Genomic DNA, 23,692 nt, shown 5'->3' on the forward strand with positions numbered 1-23,692 from the left:
CTCCAAGTTGTGCAATAGTCCTGCCCTGACTTAGATGCCTGAGCAGTACTCTGAGGTGAGTAATAAGTAACAAACCCAGCCAGGATATTCCTGTTCATCATGCTGCTTCTCTCAGAGTACTCTTTTGGGGTTGTTTTACAAAGGGGTCAGCCCTTGCCCTTTGTGCCATCTCAGTTCTGTTTTCCCTCCCTGCCTTCTTCACATCAAGCTTGGAGTTGCAGTGAATGCTGTTTTGGGGCCATCTTTTCCTCATGCAAGGAAAGGATCCTACACAAAAGCCATGGTTTTATGGTTTTCTTCCTCTCTTGCCCTGGCATGCAGCCTTGGGGAGCCCTTCTCAGCATGCTCTGCAGGAGGGATTTTCTGGTTGCTGCTCTTTTGGTGTCTGCACCTTCCTGGCAGATGATGAAAAAATGCAGTGAGCATTGTGCAGCTTGACAGAAAACCTGCAATTTGTGCTGAGATTTGTAGCCATCTACAAAAATAGGTGAGTTGAATGTCAGCACAGAGATGCTGCCCCACTTCCCCAAGCATGGGTGGCACATCAATAACCTCTGGGCCAAAGTTATGTCATTTTTCAGAAGGCCAAAGCTAGGTAATTTATTTCTGTGTCCATTTCCACGGGCTTTTCCCAGACTTTCTAATCCTATTTCCTAGGAAATTTCATCTCACAGGGTCATTTTAAAGATCACTGCTACCAGCTGACAGGAAATCCCAGTCTCTAATCTCAATAAAAGCCTAATATATTTTCTCCTTGTGTCACAAGTATAAAGCAACATGAAAAATGACTAAAACCAAACCAAGAGTTGCTGATTGCACTCAGCATTTTGCATGCATTTGGCACTGGGGTAAATCCACAGCTGGGAATGGAAAGTGGGTAAACAGGTAATTTTTGGGCATCCATAAAATGGATTTCCCACCTCAGCAATCTCACCCCTCCTTGCCTACTAAACTCATTCCTGAGGAGAGAGGAAATGGGTCAGTTTTGGCATCTGTAACAAAACCAGTTCTCAGGGAGGCTTTGCTGAAGTTTCCCAGCTCAGTTCAAGCAGATTGTGCTACAAAGCAAGGGTAACTGCAGTCCCAGCTCTTGGGAGCTTTTTGAGGAGGTTTTTGAGAGCCTCCTGGAAGGCCCTCTGTCCTGAAGGAAGGAGATGGGGGAAGGCAGAGGGAAGAGGAGGATCTGTGACTGATCTTGTACCCAACATCCCATTCAGTAAACGATGCTAAGAGAAGGAGGAGAGTTCAGAAAGGGGGGACTGGAATCAAAATTGAGAGGTTCAGAAGCCTGCAGGAAGGTGAGGGAATAATAAGCTGCCTGTTGGTATCTCAGGTTCTTCCTTTCTGTTGACAGACTTTACTCACCAAACGTGGCTACAGGCAGAATCACACACATTGAGCTGGGAATCTCTGCCATTCCAAGGATTTATGAGAAATACTTGACTCTGGTCACTCTGAGATCACCCTTTTCTCTATCGAAGTGTCAGGAGAGTGTGATTAACTAATCAGTTAATGAGCTAATGAGATTAACAAAGGCTTTTGGGTAACTGAAGACTTTCATAGTCCCACAGTGATAAATGAAAGCATTTGTCACTGTTAGCACACTAATGTTTCCTCCCAAAATCCAAGTCTGGATTTGAGGCATCAACTAGTCCTGTCCCCTGCTCTGCATTACCACACATTCCCTGCCAAGCAAATTAATTGGGATTCTGTATTTTTATACTCACAGTTTAATCACACCCTGAACCTCAGACCTGCTGATTGCCATCTCCACAATGCAGTATGCAACCCATTTCTTTTCAGTATGGATTTTCTCCTCAGTACCTGTGTGAGAAGCCTGAATATCTTGTTTCAAGACAATCACTTTCTCCTGGCTCAGAAAAACTACTTCTGCAGTAAAGAATAGAGACAATTTCCTTCCTCCTGAAGCCCTGGGTTCAGTCATGTTAATTTACATTTATATAGCACTTTTCATCCCTGAAGATCTCAGTGCACTTCACAAACTCATCCTTCTCTGTACAAATACACACGAATACATAAACAAGACACAGCAATCCCGTCACCAACTGCTGAAATGCATCTCTCTGCATCTATTCCCAACACACTCATGGCAGCTCAGGTCTGCACACTCTCCACCCCAGTGCCAGCAAGGAGGAAAATCAGGCAGTGGGATTTAGAGGCACATCATTTCCCTGCCAGGGCAGCCCCAGGGATGGAGGCAAGCACCAAAATGGCTTTACAGTCTGGGCAAAGAACACCTCCTTGCACTGCTGCACAGGTTAAAATGAAGTAAAGACAGAATTAGAGAGAAGTACACCTTGTGCTTCTGTGGTAGCAGTGCCTGCACAAGCCCAGGCTTGCTGCTCCCTCCCACTGATGTGTGACCCTCATGAAGTTTGCTTTTTCAGTTTTTAACTGAAAAATACCTTGTGATGAAAACACGAGGGGAAACAACCCCCCCACTCCTCAACAACCCCTGTTGACAGGCTCCTGCCTCTCTGAGGACAGAGAAGAAGGGAGGACCCCACCATACCTGAGACACCTTCCTGACCACGTCGCTGCCCACCAGGAAGCCCTGAGCGTAGGAGCGCGCCGCGATGAAGGCTCTGGTGGCCTTCACCTTCAGCTCCCTGGGGACTTCCCCAAAGGGTTTGTGCTGCTCTGCGTGTTTCACCATGCAGTCCAGGTACTCATCTGTGATATGGTACTGGGGATTCATCTGCTTGAAGAGCCTCTCCAGCAAACGTGTCCAGAACTCATTGAGGGCCTCTTCCAAGTTGATGTTGGAGCCCCGGTAATAGCGGCGCAGCTCGCTGTACAAGTCCTTGAAGACCTTCATGTTTTGAGTGTATAATTCTCCATACATGCTTGGGAAAGCATCATAAAGGGCCTTTTCTGACTTGTTCAACAAATCCTGGAAATAACCTGGAGGAGAAAAAGGAGATGGTGATGCATCAGTTAAATAAGAATGGACTGTGGCATCAGTTAGACATCCAATGGGCTGTGCTGCCTGGCAACACAACTGAATCACTGAGAAAAGATAAGGGCCCCAAGAGCTTTTCCTCCAGCCCTTCTTACCCAGCACTCTCAATCCTGAGTTTTAGCTGGCAAAACTCAAGGAGAAACTCTCCAGTGCCAGAACACTGTGGGCTTTTCTGCCTCTTCTGGCAGCCTCACCTGGAACTAAAATGGAGGCTTCTTCTCTGAGTGTGGAAGGTTCCCTGGTGTTACTCACACATTTCTTTACAGGATGTTACAGCTGGCAGTGCTGACAGACACCACAACTTCCCACAATTGTCAGTCAGCTTCTCATGAGACACTCAGCCTAGAACCAGGAACCAACTGCTTCTGGCACGGTGGTTGGCACTTGTTGAACATCACCAGAAAATGCTGTAAACACACAAGGATGCCTGGCTGCTGCTCAGGCAAGGGAAGTCTGTCCTGCAGTGACTGCTACCAGGATTAGTAGCCACACCAGAATAAATTAGGATAAAGATTTCCCCAAGTAGGAAACCCAAAGTCTTCCATTTCATCACCTAAAGGGTTGGAATTTCCCCAGCACTGCCTGCTCTTACAGTCACAAGAGTGAGGGTTCTTCTGGAGCAGCAACATCTCCCATTTTAGAACAGAACTTCCCCCTTTTGCATAAGAGTTTGCTTCTCCTTGGAAGGCTGCCTCCTGGCTGAGGCACTGATGATTTGGGGAAGCCAGCAAGACTCCAGTCAACATCTACATGTCTGAAGCACAAAGCAGAGTGGTTTCAGACAAGGTCCATGCAGGAATGAGCTCTTTTTTTGGGGGGCAGCACATTTACTTGAAGGCTTTCCCTCGATCAGCTGTCACCAACCCAAACCCACCACAATCCCCTGCACAACTTGAAGTTGGCTTTGCAGAAATGAGAGCCACTTGTTTGAGCTGCCCTTCTTTCCTGCCTCAATGCTTCTTTTCCAATGTGTGATTTCCAAAGCCCTGGTGAAGTGGAGCAGGGACCCCCACAAAGCCTCTGCCAAGGTCCCAAATGCTGCCAGAGGAACAGGCACATCTTAGTGTCTATTTAAAGATGGGGTTGTGCTCAAGTGTTTTCAAACTGATGCCAACATTATTATCTCTGATTATTATCCCAGTTAGTTATTTGGATTTGTTTAGGTGTAAACAACTAAGTGGTTTTACACTCCAGGTTATGAGGTCAGAGACAAGAGAGAAATACATCTCTCTTGCTCCAGAAGGCAGGGTAGAGATGGCAGATTTGACCCCTCCCTTACCAACATCTTTAGGTATTTCCATTACATTCAGGCTCTCTTGGGACCCTACAGAACTCATAGCAGGACCAGCCTGATTCAATGTAGTGATTTACAGAGGCAAACTTAATCATCATTTAAGTCAGTGAGAGGAAAATTTATTTAAATAATCATTTTCATTTCAATTACATTTGTACCTTTTAGGCATTTTTGAAGCAAACCTGATTATACCAGTCTTTAAATCTAAATGACCATTATTATTATTATTATTATTTTTGGTGATGCATGAACTGTTGGAGGGAAACAGTTCTTCAATTAAAATCAAACAGCACGTATTTAGGTCTATAAATTAACTACACTGTGCTAGGCATATAAGAATGAAAAGCTTATGAAAAATGCAGATTGCATGTACAACACTTTATTAACAAAGTGTTTTTTGAAGGAACAGCACTGACTGCAATTAAACATCTCTAGAATTTTAGAACCAGTGAAGCTAGGACCATATAAACTTTCCTTCTCAGCTCTGAATAAGGCTAAAAGTCAAAGAGTAGGTTGAGCAAGTGAAAACACCCTCTGCATCTGCACCCCAGGCTGCTAATACTGAAACTTCTGGTAGTATTTTAACAAACTGATCCCAAGCATTAGTAACCTGCCTTCCTCCAGCCACAACTTAATAGCTTAGGATTTGATTTCAGTGCTTTTAAAAATGCTGTGAGCAGATCTAAGCAGAACTTTGGTTTAATCACTTCCGCAGAAAATAAAATGGTATCTAAAACATGGAATAAAAACTGTGGACTTCAAGTGTACTTTTGGAAGAAATGTATTCTTTTTCAGCCTCAGCTAGTTTGTATCTTCAAACATTTGTCCTGGGATCCCACATCTCTCAAATGTCCATCTTGTCCATCTTCCCTTGTGAAATCTGCAGGCACCCATCTGAGTGTGTGTCCAGTGAGGTGCTGGAAGCACCAAAGCCACCTATAAAATGACTTAATGAGGGCTTTCCAATACAAAGAAATACGTACAATTATTTTTTACATATTCCAATATGTAAATTCCAATATGTAAAAGATCTTCAGATGATCCCATTAAAAGTACTTTTCTAAAGGACCTCAGTTTAATAAGAACAAAGCCCTGCAGCATGTGCTTAGAGTTCCCAAAGCCTTTCCTCTTGAATCTCCAAAGGAAGGGTGACAGACTGCTGTCCTCTGGCCCCACTGTCCCAATCCCAACTCCTATTCCCTGGCTGCCAGAAGGGAGCTGATTTGTCCTGGCAGGACACTTTTTTGGGGGTCTGACTTCATTTTTCTGTGGTAACAGCCACAATAATGAACAGAACTTACATCCACCTACAACAGGGACAAACCACAAAGTGTCTCTGATTCTGGTGAGGTATCTAAAAGCTGCTCAGTATCTTAATCTATCACTCCATGTGCTGCTGGTTACCCATCCACAATTCAATGAAACTGAGCCTAAAAGTTTTTTTTTCCTGTATAATCAGTGCTGTTTCCTCTGTGACAAGCAACACAAAGTGGCAAAATTGCTCAGCAATCCAGGTAGGACACAGCTTGGCACCCAGCATCAGGATGAAGAAAACACAGACACACAGAGCCCATTTTGTCAATTCAAGTTAAAATCCCATTCTCTGTAGCTCTACAGGAGAAATAAGATGCATATCTTTCTGTCAAAACACTGAAAACTACTCTTGAAAAAGCCCAGCTAATTAAGAGTTGATGAACTGGTACTTTTCACCTAAGTGAGAGAACACCAATTACAGCCAACTCATTTGTGACTGCTTCTGATTTCATACACTGAGGAAAAAAAATATATATCTGCATTATTGAGGGGAAATTAATTAACAATTAAGCCTCAATGTGCTTGTGATTAACAGCTGACCTGGCAGAGAATTTAAATGGCCATTTTGCAGCATTAGAAGGAGCTAAGAAGTGCCAAGAAGGATGCACAGAAGCTTGGGACTGTCCTGGTCACCATGGGCTCATCCTGCATCCCTCATCCCCTCAGCACAGGTACCTCCAGTTCACACTGCATTTTCTTGAGGCTTCCTTCTACTGTCCAACCTTTTAATGGGTTTAGATTAAGGATCTGCAGGGCTTTGGGATTAAACAATTGGCTCATCTACAGCTCAGGCACCTGTAGTTAAATGAGGGAGAGACAATTATTTATTCTAGGGTAAGCACTTCACTATCTGTAGCTCTGGTGGGGACCCTTAGGTAACCTGTGTGGCTGGAACCCTTTAATAATATTCCTGTCCCACTAAGAAGTTAAAATAAAACAGCCAGTGGGGCCATTGTGGATTTATTAACTCTACCTTGAGCCACCACTGCTGGGTCTGCCCCAGCTCCCAGAGACCAAGCATCAGCTCAGGCAGGTTGGAAGAAATGGAGGCAGCTCCATCCAGGTCACCTCCCAAACACACATCAAAGCCCCCGAGTCCCCCCAACCCCATGTCCTTCAGGATGCCTCAGCCTAGGTCTGCATTCATGCTCCATAGCCTTGCGAAGAGCAGGGATGGAGGGAAAAGGCCCATGAGGAGCCAGTGCTGGAGCTCTAAGGCCCTGGTTTACTCCAGGAATCACTGGAATCCCATCCCTGGGAGCAGGCACACAACACCTAGGGTGGCCATGCATAGGGTCAGCTTCCCTCTAAAAAAAAAAATGCATTTGTTTCCACTCTGAGCACATACAGATATTTTCTATATGGAAATATAGCTATTTTCTATATGGAAATATAGGTATTTTCTATGCTGGAAACCCACCAATATTCTCCTTGTCTGACAGCCTCAGGATGTGACCAGTGGAGGTGTTCACCTTCCTGCCAGCTACCTCCTAATTCCACGACTGGGCTCTTGCAAAACCTTAGGAAAGAGCCACCCAACATGCATATCCTTGCTCACTGCTGCTGGCTAAGGGCTCCACAACACTGCAAAGCCCAGAAAGGGATTATCTGATGCCAGGAACTCAGTCAAATCCAACTCATTTTTCCCTGGGCCAGTGAAAGGCAAAGCTCTTCACTCAAGGCAGTTCCTACATGAAGCATCACCTTCCATACTCTTGCTGCAAAATGATGCAAAACAAACATTAAAAAAAAAACTGAAATAGGAGTATTTTGTTTTTTTAAAAATATTATTATTAATTATTATTATTATTGCCTCTCACTTCCAGACTCAGAAACAAAATAACCAGCTTTGCTGAAATGAAATTTGCCTTTTGGACAAATTCTGCCTCGAATACAAAAATGCCAGAAAATTCTGAGCAAGGAAATTAAAGGTTTTTACAGCTGAAACAATTCTGCAGCCTTGGCTGCTGTTTCTTTTGCTGTTGTAGTGACAAAAAGTTACTTATCAGCTAATTAAGTTTTCAACCCTTGTGTTCAAGAAAGATCCTAAATACCCACCCATTCCCCAGCTTCCCAGTGCTCCCAGCCTGGATTTTCACAGTTTCCACACTTTCACAACTTTGGATTGTGAACAGGATGAACAGTTTCTGTCTCAAGATGTGAAGTTTTGAGTTTCCCCTTCCTCACCCCCTTCATCCAAGCTCTTTGATACCATTTTATCACACAACATCTGGAACACATGAGGTTTCCTCAATTAATATAATGCTGGAGTGGGACTGGATGAAGGGGTGGAGAAGGGGTCACTGAAGGAAGAGCTCTTTGGGCAAGCAGCACATCTGGCTTGCTTTAAAAGCCACCAAATGATAGAGGCATATTAGAAGAAATACAAGAATTGGAGAAAGGTGACTGAAATATCTTTGATCTGAACATTGTTAAAGCCTTAAGCAGAAAACTGCAATAGAAAAAGTCTTAAGAACCACTGGAAAAAGGGTAGTACCAGACTGGGAGAGATGAGGGAGGAGAGCACATTTGCTCAGATGATGCCATTAGTTCCAAAATCAGATTTTAAGAAGAAATCCATCCTTAAAGGCAGGTTTAGCACTGGATGATTGGATTTGGTGAAGACTCTGGGCAACCACCTCTCCCTGTCTCTGGAAGTTAGGCATTAGAGGAGGAGAAAACAAGGCATCAGGGTGCAGGGCTCCAGGGGAAAGGAAGCTCCCAGCAGGCAACATCTCCAACCTTCCACTGCTTCCTGGAGCAGCACTGTCCTGGTTTGGGCCAGGATAAAGGTGATTTTCTGTCTTGTACTTTTGCTTTTAGCTCAGTCTCTTGTAAGTAGTTGCACTTGCTGAAATTAACAGCAAGTTTCTCAGACAGTGTGTGCTTCTAGGATTGATAACACTTGATGTTTATAGTTACTGCTAGAGACTGGTGTGCAGAGCCAAGGACACTGCTCAGCTCTGAGGAAAACATTTTACCATCCAGAAGGAAGAAAGAGGTCCCACCTGCAGCCTCCTGTGGGCAGGAAGGGACAAGAGAGATGCCAGAAGTGACCAAACAGAGGATTCCATCCCATCCACCTCATCCTCAGGAGAAATTGGAGGGATCACCAGGCTCAAACCCCTTCCTGCTTCCCCTTCTTCTCCTCTCCCTCTTTGCTTCAGCATCCTGGGAGGATTCCATCCCTTCCTCTGCCTCTGCTCCTGATCCATTCCAGCCTGAATCTGGGTGTTCCTGCCTCCAGCTCCCAACTGCTGCTGACTCCAGGATTCCAGCCTGGACTTTCCCAGGGCTGCCCTGCAGCCTCTGTGCTGATGTGAGAGTTATTGGGGGAAAGGAGGAAGGAATGTGGTATCCATTTTCCTGTCTATTTGTATAGATTTAGTAATTTTTCCTATTTATCATTACTGTTTCATTAAAGTTGTGTAGTTCAGTTCCCAACCCATAAGCCTCTCTCCCTTATTCTCTCTCCTTCCTTTATCAGGGAGGAGAGGGGGATTAATAGAGAGGATCTGTTATTTGGTTTAATTGCCGGGCCAGTGTTAAACCCTGACAAGCACCCAGGGCTCTGCCCTGTCTCCAGCACCAAGCTCTCTCCTACTTCTTGCATTCCTAATCCAAGAACAGACTTCTCCATCCTTGGGACAGCAAGATTCCCTTTTTCCTATGCTCCTGAAAAAGCTTGAGTGGTCTCATTGCAGGAACTCCTAATGACTCCTGCATTACACCTACAGAAGTGCTGCTCTTCTGCAAATGCTACCAGATTTTTTCAGCAGTGGGGAGATGAAAACTCTGCTGCTGGCTGGCCAGAGCAGCCAGGGGGGCAGGCATTAAAAATATGAGGACAAAGAAGTTTCAAACACTGTATTGTCATTTTTCAAGTCTGAGCAAGTAGATGGATAAGGGATTCATAGAGAGAAAAGGCATGAAGCACCTGCAGCTCTGAAGGGAAGATGCTCACCAATAACACTGCTGCAATGGGGCAAGAAGATGGGGCTATGAAAGGGAGAGAAAAATCCAGTGATTCTGTGGTGTCCTGTGCAGCAGGAGAAGCAGAGAATGAGACTGCATGGGGATGTGTACCAGAGCACCAGCCCTGCTGGGTTCCCATTTCAATCACTGCTGCTCAGCCCAACACCAGTTTGCTGCTTCAGGTGGGTTTAATGCTGTCCTTGCAGTCAAACTGTAAGAATAGTTCAGCAACAGATTTAAGCCACTGAAATCCACACCTAATGCATTCAAGTCTCTTATTCACTTCAGCAAGTACAGGCATATTTTATTTATAAAATTATTATTACTCATTATTAATTTAAGCTCTACCCAGGCCTCTGCTGAAGAGCTGGTATCAATACAACAGCAGTGATGTGCTCCCAGCTGTACCTTGGCTGGGTGCTGCCAAAGGGAATAACCCCACTGAGACCACTGTGCACGTGCAAACAGCCCTGCACGTGGCAATCCTGATGGAATTTTCCCTTGAGATCCCTCTCTCCTCACAGCTTCCCACTCCATCCATCCTTGCATAGCTGTTTCCTCAGTCCCCATCCACCCTGGAGAACGTGGTCTCTCCCTGGACCCCTCTCCTTGCTGTTGTCTGTCCCACATTACACATTGTCCCCATTTGGTGGCATCATGAGAAACCAAGAGTCAGGTTGCAAAAAGAGCCCAAACACACGCAAAAAAAATTAATTTCTACCTCAAAGCCAGAGGATGAACAGTGAGAACACGTGTGCCAGGATGGAAGAATCAGGATGCTTTCAGGGGATACTACTTCCAAATGTTAGGATGCTCCCCAAAGAGCCACTTTGGATTTAATGGGGAGCCAAATACCTTTATCTGATTTCTTCTCTGCAAAGAGTGTCCTGGAGAGGGGCTGAGGAACACTGGAGTGAAGAGAAGTTTTGAGTCAGTGACACAAGTGCCAGCCCTGCAATGGAATCCTCTGATTTAGTGCTCCCCTAAACAAGAACACTGAGAGATTTCACCCTCCCTGCTCCTGCTAGAAGGCTGCTCCAGAACATCTCAGCTGGCTGGACTACTTTTCCAAATTTCTGGTTGGAATTTATGTCCTTGGTCTTTGCCACTGTGATCCTTTAGTTCCAGTAGTTATTTCTGTTTCCTGGTGTTCATTCTCAGAGATGTTTGGATACCAAGTCCCCTATTTTCTCAGCATCCATGCTGCTCAGCTCCACAAGAGAAGGTCATTTCCCTTCTTCCCACTTAACAGGTCCCCAGGTCCTCTGATGATTCCACTAAATCTTCACCTCTTCTGGGTTTCTTAACTGTGGGTGGTCAGAACTACAAAAACCATCTCCTTTTCTCCACTGGAAGGAGCAGTGTCTGTAGAAAACAGTCACCTGGTGTGTAAAACAGTCACCTGGTGTGTAAAACAGTCACCTGGTGTGTCCCCTTTGTTATTACCAACCAGAATTAGTCCCCAGCTGTATGCTTCACTCTGGAACACTGAATTCCACTCTATTTCTGTTATTTCTGGTGCATTACCTTTCTGCCCACTTGACAGTGTTTGGGATGGTGGTCAGAGATGTAATGTAATTACATAACAAGTTACAAACAGGTACAAATGTAATTATTTGCAACTAGTTCTTATTTTGCATCTTCTCCTCCTCTGTTTCTACAATTTGCCAACAGAAGTTTGCTTTTATCTAAGGCAAGCAGGACTGGATCCAGCTATGGAATTAAGGGAGTAAAGAATATTCTCTGGCAGGGAAGTCCCCCAAAAGACAAAGATAACCCTCTCTCAGGGAACAGTGAGAAAATAGATATTCTGCTTGTCCTCCTGATGAGCACCACACAGCTATGGGATGGCCAAGGAAAGCCCCCCAAGGTGACACCAACAAGCATGCATGTCATGAGGAAAGCCACAAGAGCCTGTCCAGCCCCAGTGGCAGCTTTCTCCAAAACACCCCCTGTGAAGAAACCACTTTCAGCTTTAAAGATCCAGCATTACCTTCCTGGAATCCCTCAGGAACAGCTCTGTGCAAACCTTTAGACAGCCCTGAATTTCTAAGAACCTCATTTAATGACTTTGCAGAGAAAAGCCACTTGGGGATGGGGGGCAAAGACAACTAAATGACATAACTGGCAAGGCATATGTAAATCTGTACATCCATGCAGCAGCCTTGGCAGAGCCAGCATCCCCATCCTGGACTGCCTGAGCCTGCTGTGTTATTCCCTTCTGAGCAGGGAAGGAGCAGGAGCAAGTGGCACACACCTGCTTGCAAAGTGATTCCAGATGCCACAAAACCCCCTCCCAGACCCCAGGATATTAAATGCCACAAAAAATGGAATGCAGCTGCCATCCAAGCCACGTGCCTGGGTAGCTCCTCTACTGTTAAGGCTTAAAAAGTCCATCCTGGGAAGGCTGCTGCAGCACAAGAGGCAGGGCAGGAGGAAGGGTGGTCAAGAGGAGGGTGGCCATGCTCTGGAAGGTGAAATACTTGAGCAGCAGTCAGGTCCTGTGGTGTGCCAAGGTCTCTGTGTGTGCAGCTACAAGGTCAAACAGGCTCCAGGGTGCATGCAGGCAGATGGAAACTTGTACATGCATGGCTGGAAACACTCAGAAGTTGTATGTGACTGTAGCTCTGGGTCTGCCTGTGAGACTGTACCTGGATTTTTCACATTGTTTCTTCTAACTTGGGCATCCATCTAATTTCAACCCTGTTCCATGCATCTCTGTCTCAAAACCTTTGGATTAAAGCCTAAAATCCAACATGTTACAACAACATCTCTCTTCTGGATACTCTGAATATTCCCAGCCCATGGCACTCAGTGCCACATCCAGGCTCTTTGGAAAGATCTCCAGACACGGAGAATCCACTACTTCCCTGGGCAGCCCATTCCAATGCCTGATCACCCTCTCCAGAAATAAATTCTTTCGAATCTCCAACCTAAACCTCCCCTGGCACAACTTGAGACCCTGCCCTCTTGTCTTGCTGAGAGTTGCCTGGGAAAAGAGCCCAACCCCCCCCTGGCTCCTATCTCCTTTCAGGGAGTTGGAGAGAGTGATGAGGTCTCCCCTGAGCCTCTTCTTCTCCAGCCTCAACACCCCCAGCTCCCTCAGCCTCACCTCACAGCACTTGTGCTGGATCCCTTCACAGCCTCCTTGCTCTTCTCTGGACCTGCTCCAGCACCTCAATCTCCTTCCTGAACTTCCTGAGGGGCCCAGAACTGGACACAGGACTCAACCTGTGGCCTCATCAGGGCTGAGCACAGGGGCAGAATCCCTTCCCTGGACCTGCTGGCCACGCTGCTCCTGATCCCTGTCCCTCAGTTGTTCTCGAAGGAGATGCAGTAACTGAGTCAATGTTCCCAGTCCAATAATTTGCTGCATCCCTGGGGACAGTCCCAAAGGCTCTGGATAAAGCAGCAGCAATCTATAAATCTGTGGTTAGTGGTCACCTCTGCACCCTCTCCCTTCACCCTCTAGGAACAGACACCCAGAGGAGGTCACTGCCCCACGCAGCATCTCCACTTTGTGCATGTGAAGCAAACCCAAACTACCATGAACATGATTTAGTTCTTATCCAGGTGCCAAATAAAGCAAAGCAGGAACTGTTTGCTGCTTGGGATGTTCCTCCCTCCCAATCCAGAGTGCCTTCCTCAGCCAGGGCTGACTTCCAACTAACCAGTCACTTTCACAGCATTTGTAGGTACTTAAACCTCATCAGTATCTCATCTGGAAGAAATACAATTTTGAAGGCTTGGAAAAAAGTCTGCAAGAAGTTGAGAAATGTCTATTGCCTCCCATCTTCTCTAATTCCATTTATATTTGAGCTGCATAATAGATGTATTTATATTTTATATGAATCGAACATAAATCACCTTGGAATTTTGAAGCAGTACAAAACCTTAGAAGACAACCTGCTTGAGTGCCTTGTGCCTCTCAGGACTATTAGCTGGATACATCAATGACTGAAAACATCTGGATCCACCATGGGCTGTCATCATGTTCACAGAACAGAGATCAAAAATGCATCTTAAAGAAAATATTAGCTGAGAAGTGGAATGCTAACCACACTCTGGCTGCAGCTATGCTTAGGGAAAAAAAAAAAAAAAAAAAAAAAAGAGAGGAAACTACACGTGCTCCTCCTTTTTAAAAATTCATTTCTAGCAACTAAAAAAAGACTTTGGTTACCCTGAGTTGCTGCCCTTCTTTTCCTGCCTGAGTTGGGGTTTCTGCTGCTTTTCAAGCATCTCTGGCTTAGGTCCAAGTCTGAAGGATGGCAGAAATGGATACTAGTTAAAAGCAAGTGCTTAAAGTGGTTATTCCACTTTATATTCCACTTTACCAACTCGAAAGTTTTCTTTTTTTTTTTTTTTCCTGCCAGATTTTATCCTTAGTACACTGCACCAGTGAATGGACAGGAGTCATAAATTCTGACCTCTTTTAAAAGTCCAAACATAAATTCAGAATTACTCTCAATAAACAGCTACATAAATTAATGCATTTTAATGCATTTATAAGGATGAACAAAGATACTGACAAGCAGCTGTCATTCACCTTTTGCTCTTATCACAAAGTGTTTGGGGACAGTCAGAGAAATTCCAGATCTCGCAGCAGATTTAGAACAGGGAGAAGAAAACCCCATTTCAAACAGACAAGTTCAGGAAACCCCCCACCCCTGTTACCAAATGTCATGGATGCTGAAAGCTGAAACAGACTCAAAAGATGATCAGATCAGAAAAGGGAAAGTCCATTTGGTAAACATGAAACAAGAGGAATAAGGGTGGAAGAGGGATCAGAAAACATTGGTCATGTCTGACCGACCTGAGCTCCTTTCATCATCAGGTGACCCAACTGGTGGATGAGGGGAAGGCTGTGGATGTGGTCTGCCTGGACTTCAGCAAAGCCTTTGACACCGTCTCCCACAGCATCCTCCTGAAAAAGCTGTCAGGCCACAGCTTGGACAGGGGCACTCTGTGCTGGGTTAGGAACTGGCTGGAGGGCCGGGCCCAGAGAGTGGTGCTGAACGGGGCTGCATCAAAATGGCGGCTGTGGTGTCCCCCAGGGATCAGTGTTGGGCCCGGTTCTGTTTAATATCTTTATGGATGATTGAGATGAGGGGATTGAGTCCATCATCAGCAAATGTGCAGATGACACCAAGCTGGGGGGGAGTGTGGATCAGCTGGAAGGCAGGAGGGCTCTGCAGAGGGACCTGGACAGACTGGAGAGCTGGGCCGATTCCAAGGGGATGAGGTTCAACAAGGCCAAGTGCCGGGTCCTGCACTTTGGCCACAACAACCCCATGGGGAGCTCCAGGCTGGGCACAGAGTGGCAGAAAGGGAGCTGGGAGTCTGGATTGCCAGGAAGCTGAACAGGAGCCAGCAGTGTGCCCAGGTGGCCAAGAAGGCCAGTGGCATCCTGGGCTGGATCAGGAACAGCGTGGCCAGCAGGTCCAGGGAAGGGATTCTGCCCCTGTGCTCAGCCCTGGTGAGGCCACAGCTTGAGTCCTGTGTCCAGTTCTGGGCCCCTCAGGAAGTTCAGGAAGGAGATTGAGGTGCTGGAGCAGGTCCAGAGAAGAGCAAGGAGGCTGTGAAGGGATCCAGCACAAGTGCTGTGAGGTGAGGCTGAGGGAGCTGGGGGTGTTGAGGCTGGAGAAGAGGAGGCTCAGGGGAGACCTCATCGCTCTCTACAACTCCCTGAAAGGAGGTTGGAGCCAGGGGGGAGTTGGGCTCTTTTCCCAGGCAACTCTCAGCAAGACAAGAGGGCAGGGTCTCAAGTTGTGCCAGGGGAGGTTTAGGTTGGAGATTCGAAAGAATTTCTTTCTGGAGAGGGTGATCAGGCATTGGAATGGGCTGCCCAGGGAAGTAGTGGATTCTCCGTGTCTGGAGAGATTTCCGAAGAGCCTGGATGTGGCACTGAGTGCCATGGGCTGGGAACCACGGGGGGAGTGGATCAAGGGTTGGACTTGATGATCTCTGAGGTCCCTTCCAACCCAGCCAATTCTATGATTCTGTGATTCTATGATTAATGGGGCAGAAGGCAGCCAAAAGAACTTGGGTGCTCCCTCCATGAGCAAGGGTGCCCCTTACTAATTGCCAGGGTGCACCTTACTAATTGCCATCCCTTTCATTATCTTGGGATGCTGTCAAGGTCTGTGCCATGGTCTAGTAACTGCAACAGTAGTGGATCAAGGGTTGGACTTCATGATCTCTGAGGTCCCTTCCTGTAGTGTAACGAGGCAACCAGGTGCCACTAATTGCCAGGGAGTGAGCATGAGCTTGTGTCAAGCCCACCTGTGCCTAGTTAGGGTGGGCCCCCACTGCGCATGAGCAGGACCAGGGGGCCAATAAAAGGTGAGTTCTGAGACACAAGCTCAGTTCACTCCTGGGCTAGCCAGTGGAGAGGTCAGTTGCTCTCAGAGAAATAGCACCGATCCAGGCTAAACAACCCTGTGGGCTATAGGCTCGGAGCACTGTTTGTGAGTCTCTGCTGGAACACCTGGTTGTACCTTGAAGCGCCGTACCCTAAAAGAGGCTCGTCTTGCTACACCTTCCAACCCAGTCGATTCGATGATTCTGGGATAAGATTGAGGTAAGACACAAAGTGAATTTTTTTCTCTGGGAAAAAAGAAAGTGAAGCAGCCAGCTGGGAACACGGGCACAGCAACCCCACACTGCCCTACCCATGGGCTGCTCCCCAGAGCCACCTCTGGGTCCTGCTGGGACTACCAGGACCAAAGCACCAGGAGAAATGAAGATAAAGATAAAATGGGGACCCAGGGCTTGGGGGAGCTCTGCTTTCTGCCTCTTCTTTCCCCCTCAAGCAGAACCTTCTCTCTGCTGCAGTTCTCCTTCTGTGACCTTCTTGTGCCTAAATATATTCCCAGGGATCTTCCAAAGCCTAGAGGCTCAGAGATTACCTTAATTAGGATAGCAAGGACTGTATTTATTGCCTGTTCATGAAAAGCCATATGATAGATGATGAAGTGCAGATGTGCTTCCTGAGCAGGAGGCTCAGAGTGGGTGAAGCAGATCACACCATCACCTTATTCACTTGTAGCTAATCCAGGTGACTCAGGTGAGTGTTTGTAAGACCTGAAAGTCTCTGCATGTATATGAGTTCAAGTAAACCTACAAGGATGCCTTATACAACCACTGCAATGATAATAATAATAAATGCAGCATCCTCTCTGCCCCAGGCAGAGGCAGTAGATACCAGGGTAACCTGGGCAGGACCTTCATTAGGGCTCTCTGGTAAGAAGAACCAACTTCTTCTACATATTGACTTTTCCCTGCCTGTTGCAGTGCAGGGTAATTCAACAATTCACCTTGGATTCCCTTAGGATGGCTTCAGATCAATGGCCCCCTCAGCTGTTGCAGCTGGTGTCTGCTTTTAACTTGCCAACTCTAAAACAGTCTTTATAAATTTCTGATGTGCTCAGGAAAAAAACACAAGTGGGTAAGTGATGTGCTTTCCCCAGGAATTTTCATCTGAGTAAGCTAATTTGTGTCTGGAGGAACTCATTTTGGGTTAAGCTTTTTAAAAGGACATTAAGTACTTTTCTAGGCAGTTTAGACAGGACAGGGCAAACCAAAAGACCTCTCCCAATGTTTGAGGGAACTGAAGAGCTGCTCCAAGCCCTAAACCCCTGACCTGGATGTGAAAAAATCCTAAAACCTGGATGTGAAAGCTGCCAGGTGGTGGGGCCCTGGAGCAGGACCAGTGGGCCAGATCTCACTGTTCCTTTCTGAAATCCCTGTTTATTCCAGTTAATGCTGCACATACCCAACAACTCCTGGAGCTGATTCCTTACACAATTTCAAGCACATACCTGCTTAGCAACTTTCTGTTTATGCTGCTCCACTCTTTAAAAAGAGAAAAGCAGCTCAATTCTTAGCTAATGAGGTGAAGGACAAGCTTTATTTACAGTTCCTCTGTGTCTCTGATATGCTCCAGGGCACACAGAAGTGTAAGAACTGTAAGGAAGGGGTGGGATTTGTACCCCACTATTAGTGACTCAAGGAGAAGAGACCTCCCCCATTTCACTGGCAGATAAATAAGGTTTCAGCCTTTTCAAGCATCTGATATTGCTGTCCTGACCTTTTGCCATTATTCATAGAATCACAGAACTGGCTGGGTTGGAAGGGACCTCAGAGATCATCAAGTCCAACCCTTGATCCACTCCCCCCGTGGTTCCCAGCCCATGGCACTCAGTGCCACATCCAGGCTCTTTTGAAATAGCTCCAGACACGGAGAATCCACTACTTCCCTGGGCAGCCCATTCCAATGTCTGATCACCCTCTCCATAAAGAAATTCTTTCTCATCTCCAACCTAAACCTCCCCTGGCACAACTTGAGACCCTTTGTGCCCTCTTGTCTTGCTGAGAGTTGCCTGGGAAAAGAGCCCAACCCCCCCCTGGCTCCAACCTCCTTTCAGGGAGTTGGAGAGAGTGATGAGGTCTCCCCTGAGCCTCCTCTTCTCCAGCCTCAACACCCCCAGCTCCCTCAGCCTCACCTCACAGCACTTGTGCTGGATCCCTTCACAGCCTCCTTGCTCTTCTCTGGACCTGCTCTACTGTTCTCTCACATAAGGAGCAGAGGAATTGCTCTGCATCACCTCCATCTGCTCGGGTTCTCCTCTCAGCTCAGGGCAGTTTTATCAATGCAGGGAAATATTTTCACTGACTTGGAGGCAGTTGCTTAGATCAGACACCTGGAGTTCTCAGCTGTGGTGAGATGAATCTTCCCCCAAGTCTACAGTCTCCCATTCAATTAATTCCTAGGATGGTTTGGGTTGGAAGGGACCTTAAAATAATTTAGTTCCAGCCCCCTGGAGAGGCAGTTCCATTGACATGCCACGCTCCTGGGACCACCTCCCAGCCCTTTATTATAAATAATAATAAAGGAAAGCCCTGGCATGTGCCTGCTTGTTCCTGCTTCAATTCCTTTCATCAGTGTCCTCCAGTTATACAAACCACTGCTGCTTTCTTGTGCTGACAAGAGGGAAGAAACCATTTCTGTTCTTTGCAGCTGTTCAGTTTATGGCTCTGGTGGCCCTTGGGAAGGTTTTTGTGTGCAGCCATGCCCTTCCTCCCAGCTCCTCTGCCTCCAGCTACCTGAGCTGTGAGAGCACTCAGAGAATCCAGGCTCTACCCAAAGCAGAGGGTGTGCTTCAGAACTATCTTTAGCTGCATTACTGAAAGCTTTAACTAAGTCTAATTAATGGTTTTAGCCTTTGGCATTTCTATCACTGGGTTTGATCTAACAGCACTCCTTTTTCTAATCCTCTTAAAACAGTTAAAAAGTTTACTCAAGCTGCCACTTGGAGGATGAAGCTGAAGCATTGTTATTATGAGCAAAGCTATTTAGAGTTCATTAGCAGGATGACAAGGAGCTACAGAACAAGAGTAGCCTGAATCACTGGGCTCATGGCTCCTTACTAATTTTAGCTGAACCAGACACCAAGTCACAGCCACAGTGCTAAGAGAGGAGGGAGAGAGGCTCCTTGGGCTTCCCCTGGCAGCCAGGCATCAATCCTACACCCCCCAAAAACACAAGCAAGTGTCCTGACCACCTGGGAGTTCCCCTTTAACAACCACAGCCATTTTCATTAGTAGCTTTTATGGAAATCTTGCTTTCTAAATAACTTCCTTCACCCTCACCCCACCCCTTTTTTTTTTTTTTTTCCTGTGTGGATCTGAATGGATCTGAAGGGCTTTGGCTGCCCACCATTAAACAGATATTACAGAAGAGGCCTGACTGATGTTTAGTTTTATCTGTCTGTCTGTATCATGGGATTTGAATGGCTTTCTGAACTATCACTGTGCTAGACTTTGGGTAGAAGGATGCTGGGATGCTCTTCAACCAGCTGCCTTCTCGGATACAATCAAACCACTGTATTTTCTCTCCCCACACTGAGCACAGCTAAGTTTATATTTGAACTTTTCCATCTTTCAGAACATGTTTACCACTGCCTCCTTGAAGGACACTGGATCTCATTTGCTTGGACTTCCTCTGTTCTGCTCTAACTGTGAAGAAAAGCCCTTTATGCTGCTATGACACTATAAATACCCACAATCATAAAGTTAAAAATAATCCCCCTGCTAGAATAAGATCAGCCAAATACACTGAATTGCTTTCTAAAGTAGTATTTGATTCTGTCCTGTATTTTCATGTTTGATTTCAATTAAATTAGCTTTCTTCAGCAATTCAAAGGTCTTGAAGCAGCTGTTTGTAACTCAATCTAAACATTGCTGGGCATTTATTGCATAAATAGAGTGCATGCCACCACATTGGATCATTCAGTGTTTGTTACTCCAACACAAACCTGATTTTTGCCACTTGGAAATTGCCCCCAAGGATCCAGGAAAGCCCAGAACCTGCTGCTCCTGCCTGCAGGAGCTCTGTGGGAGCAGGAGGGAGGGAGAGCTGGGAAGTTTGCACACTGGAATGGGAGATGCTGCCCCAGCAAGGACACTGCCCACAGAGCTCCCAGTCCCTGACCTGCAGGCCCAGAAGTGACTTTGCTGCTGGGACCATGCTTTGGGCCAGCCTGACTTCCAAGTCCTCTTTAACCTGCAGTGGGCTGGGCAAGACCTGAGCTTGACAACCAGCACCACAGAAGCCCAAACCCTTTTCAAGGCTGGCAGGAGCAAGTGCTGTTTCAGAGAATCCAAAAATCATTGGGGTGGGAAAGAACCTCTGGGATCCTCAACTCCAACCTTTGATCCACTCCCCCCGTGGTTCCCAGGCAATTGCAGACCAGTCAGCCTCACCTCCATCCCTGGAAAAAATGATGGAGCAGCTCTTTCTGGAGCTCGTATCTAAGCACATGGAAGAGATGAAAGTTATCAGGAGCAGTCAGCATGGATTTACCAGGAGGAAATCATAGAACTGGCTGGGTTGGAAGGGACCTCAGAGATCATCAAGTCCAACCCTTGATCCACTCCCCCCGTGGTTCCCAGCCCATGGCACTCAGTGCCACATCCAGTCTCTTTGGAAAGATCTCCAGACACGGAGAATCCACTACTTCCCTGGGCAGCCCATTCCAATGTTTGATCACCCTCTCCAGAAAGAAATTCTTTCTAATCTCCAACCTAAACCTCCCCTGGCACAACTTGAGACCCTGCCCTCTTGTCTTGCTGAGAGTTGCCTGGGAAAAGAGCCCAACCCCCCCCTGGCTCCAACCTCCTTTCAGGGAGTTGGAGAGAGTGATGAGGTCTCCCCTGAGCCTCCTCTTCTCCAGCCTCAACACCCCCAGCTCCCTCAGCCTCACCCTCACAGCACTTGTGCTGGATCCCTTCACAGCCTCCTTGCTCTTCTCTGGACCTGCTCCAGCACCTCAATCTCCTTCCTGAACTTCCTGAGGGGCCCAGAACTGGACACAGGACTCAAGATGTGGGCTCAAAGGTGTCTGGCATGACATTTACCCCACCCATGACAATCCATCCCATTACCAGATCCTAAAGAAGGCAATGAGGTTCATCACTTCCAGCAAAATTACCCAGCACCATCCTCAAGTCCCCTGCTGCAGCAGCCACTGCAGGGATGAGGGATCATTATTATTTGTAGTATTTTCTGCCATTTTTTTCCTACAAACCCCACTGAACCTCAGCAAAGAGGAAGGGAGGAAGAACATGCAGTGGATTTATTGCAATCTTGAGCCATCGGCCATGGTGGAGGGTTTGATTCTGCAATAATTTCACACTACATAAAAATCGAATCTGTGATAATTTAAGTAGGCTCTCAAGTACTGCTGATCTTGACCATAAACAAAGAAAAAACAGTTATTGCTTTTCCTGAAAAATTATGTGTGTTTTAGGGTTTTAGAAATGGACTATCCCAGGGGAAGGACAAGAAGACTGGAGAGTGTTGGTGTCGACAAACATGAAATTGCACAAAAAGCAGCAAAAATTAGATGACCCTGAAGTTCTACATTCAAAAAGCACTTAAGAATTCTGTATTATTGGCTTCTTCCATTTAATCCAATCACCCCTTAGGATTTCCATTTGTTTTGATATGAAAAATATCAATTCATTGCAATACTAAATTTTCCAATTACTGATGTGATGCTATTAACACGAGAAAGCTATTGATTTAAACCATGCAAACACACCTGGGACTTTTCCAATTGCCATTCCTACTTTTCTAAAAGATTTATCTCTTGGTAAGCTACTGATCATTAAAAACCAACAGCAGAGCAGTCAAAAAACATCCTTGAAGGGCCCTGTCCCAAGGGCAGCATCCACACAGAGTGTGGACCACAACCAACCAAGGGAAGCACAAGGTTCAAGTACAGCCCCTGACAAATACTGTAGTTACAGTCAAATTCTCTGCAAGAGGAACAAAAAATCATGATTCATGGCTGTAACAAAAGCCTTCCAGCCCTCTGGCTCCCAAGCTGCATGGCAGCTCCTTGGCAATGCAACCTTGCAGCCAGAGGCATTTTAAAATTGAGCATTAAGGCTCCTGGTCTTCTGCAGTTTTAGGAGTCAAAGCAGTCCCCAGGTGAGGTGAGGAAGCCCTGCAGAGAGCTCTAAATAAAACCACTGCATTTAAAGACCTTCAATCTTTCCAAAATTTAAAATAGGAAACTTCTCTTTCTGTACTCTTGGAGATTCACTCTTTCCACACTCCTGGAAAAGCTAATTTGACACCATTAATTCCTAAAAGAACTTGAGGGCTACAGCATCAGAGTTCCACTTTTACCTTTAAAATATTCTTTTAAGCTGCAACAGGAAAGTCTGGGGCTTGAGGATGCAACAAATCCTCCTCCTAAAATTCCAAGAGTGACAGACACAGCACTAGATTGACAGACTGAGCATCCTCAAGGCCAGGAGTGGGAAGGCTGTGACCCATCCCTGCCTCTCCTCCCTGCTCCACACAGGAGGAGCCCACCTTGGGTCTCACTCCAGTTCAGGCTATAAAGTACCCATTACCCTCCCTGGGTGCCTAAATAGCTTTTCTTAAATTAAGACAGATGCCATTTCCTATTATAAATAATTTGTTCCACAAATAGACATTTTCAGGAGCAACATCTGGGCCTAATATGCAGCATACTGGTTGTCTTACACAAGTCAATGGGAGAGGTCACACCAGTTAAAATAGTTGTGAGATAGGAATCCTGTGGGGTGGGGCCCTCCAGTTGTATTTTACTTTTGCTCTTTCTTTTCTTGCCATGTATTTTTTTTTGTGTGTGTGATATTTCAGTGACACGACTCTCCTGGGCTCTGAGGGGTTATTTGTGGGGGATATTGGAAATGCCAGCCTTTGTATTTCAGCTATTGGCTTTAATATAAAAGGCAGTTGTAAACGTTTGCTAAATCATTTTAGAAAGCCTCAGAGGCATTAATTTTTAGTAGCATTGACTCTAACTGTTTGATGCTGCTGACAGAGCCTTTGCTTGCACGTCTCCAAGCTGCTGGAATAAGAAATGGAAAAACAGGGGCCAGGTCGTGCCCTGTCACATCCCCTAAGCCAGGCAGGCAGCAAGCTCTGCAGGGAGAGGCAATAATCCAGAATTCCATGTTTGGTATAGATCTGATGGATTGCAGTACTCTTGATCTACTGCAATAACAAATAAACAGTTATTATTAATGGGACTATAAATCACCCCTGTGCCAGCTAATTGGAGTCATTTACATTCTACCTGCAATGCTGCTAAACACAGCATTTTCTGGCATAAAACCATGGAGGGTGTGGAGTCCCATGGCTGCTCCATGCCCTCCCTTCAGGCATGCACAAAGGGAAACTCTGCATGTGTCAGAGAGGACACGTATAAAAAAATTAATTGCATTCAGGTTTTTATATCTGGTTTATTTACTGCTACAAAGGCACAGAAAGCTGAATGCTGAGCTGGTATGTCTGGGCATTCCTTTTTTCTTATTGCCATGAAGGAAGGGTGAGGAAGTTTCCCACCACACCAAGGAATGGCATTGGAGCAGAGCTCCATCATCAAGCCAATTCACAAATCCCCAGATCTGAAACTCAGCAGCTCAGCAGGCAGCCCCAGGCTGCTGGATTCCAGTGCCCATCAGCCACAGGGCTTAATCATTTCATCTTCTTCTTCTGAAAGCCTTCCATGCCTTCCCTCCACCTAATCTACTCCTGTGATGGGTTTTAGCTCAGGCAGCTCCCT

The 23,692-nt window shown here is 46.2% G+C and overlaps 1 protein-coding gene across 1 annotated transcript in view; it reads right to left on the reverse strand.

Annotated features, from left to right (window-relative positions):
• GPC1 (glypican 1) overlaps positions 1–23,692 on the reverse strand; it is a 209,357-nt gene that overhangs the window by 21,979 nt on the left and 163,686 nt on the right. The window contains exon 3 of the mRNA XM_030456303.1: positions 2,534–2,925. Coding sequence (XP_030312163.1) covers positions 2,534–2,925 — 392 coding nt within the window. The remainder of the gene's footprint in view (positions 1–2,533; positions 2,926–23,692) is intronic.

This window comes from Calypte anna, chromosome 9 (genome assembly GCF_003957555.1).
Source record: "Calypte anna isolate BGI_N300 chromosome 9, bCalAnn1_v1.p, whole genome shotgun sequence".
NCBI classification, from domain to species: Eukaryota; Metazoa; Chordata; class Aves; order Apodiformes; family Trochilidae; genus Calypte; species Calypte anna.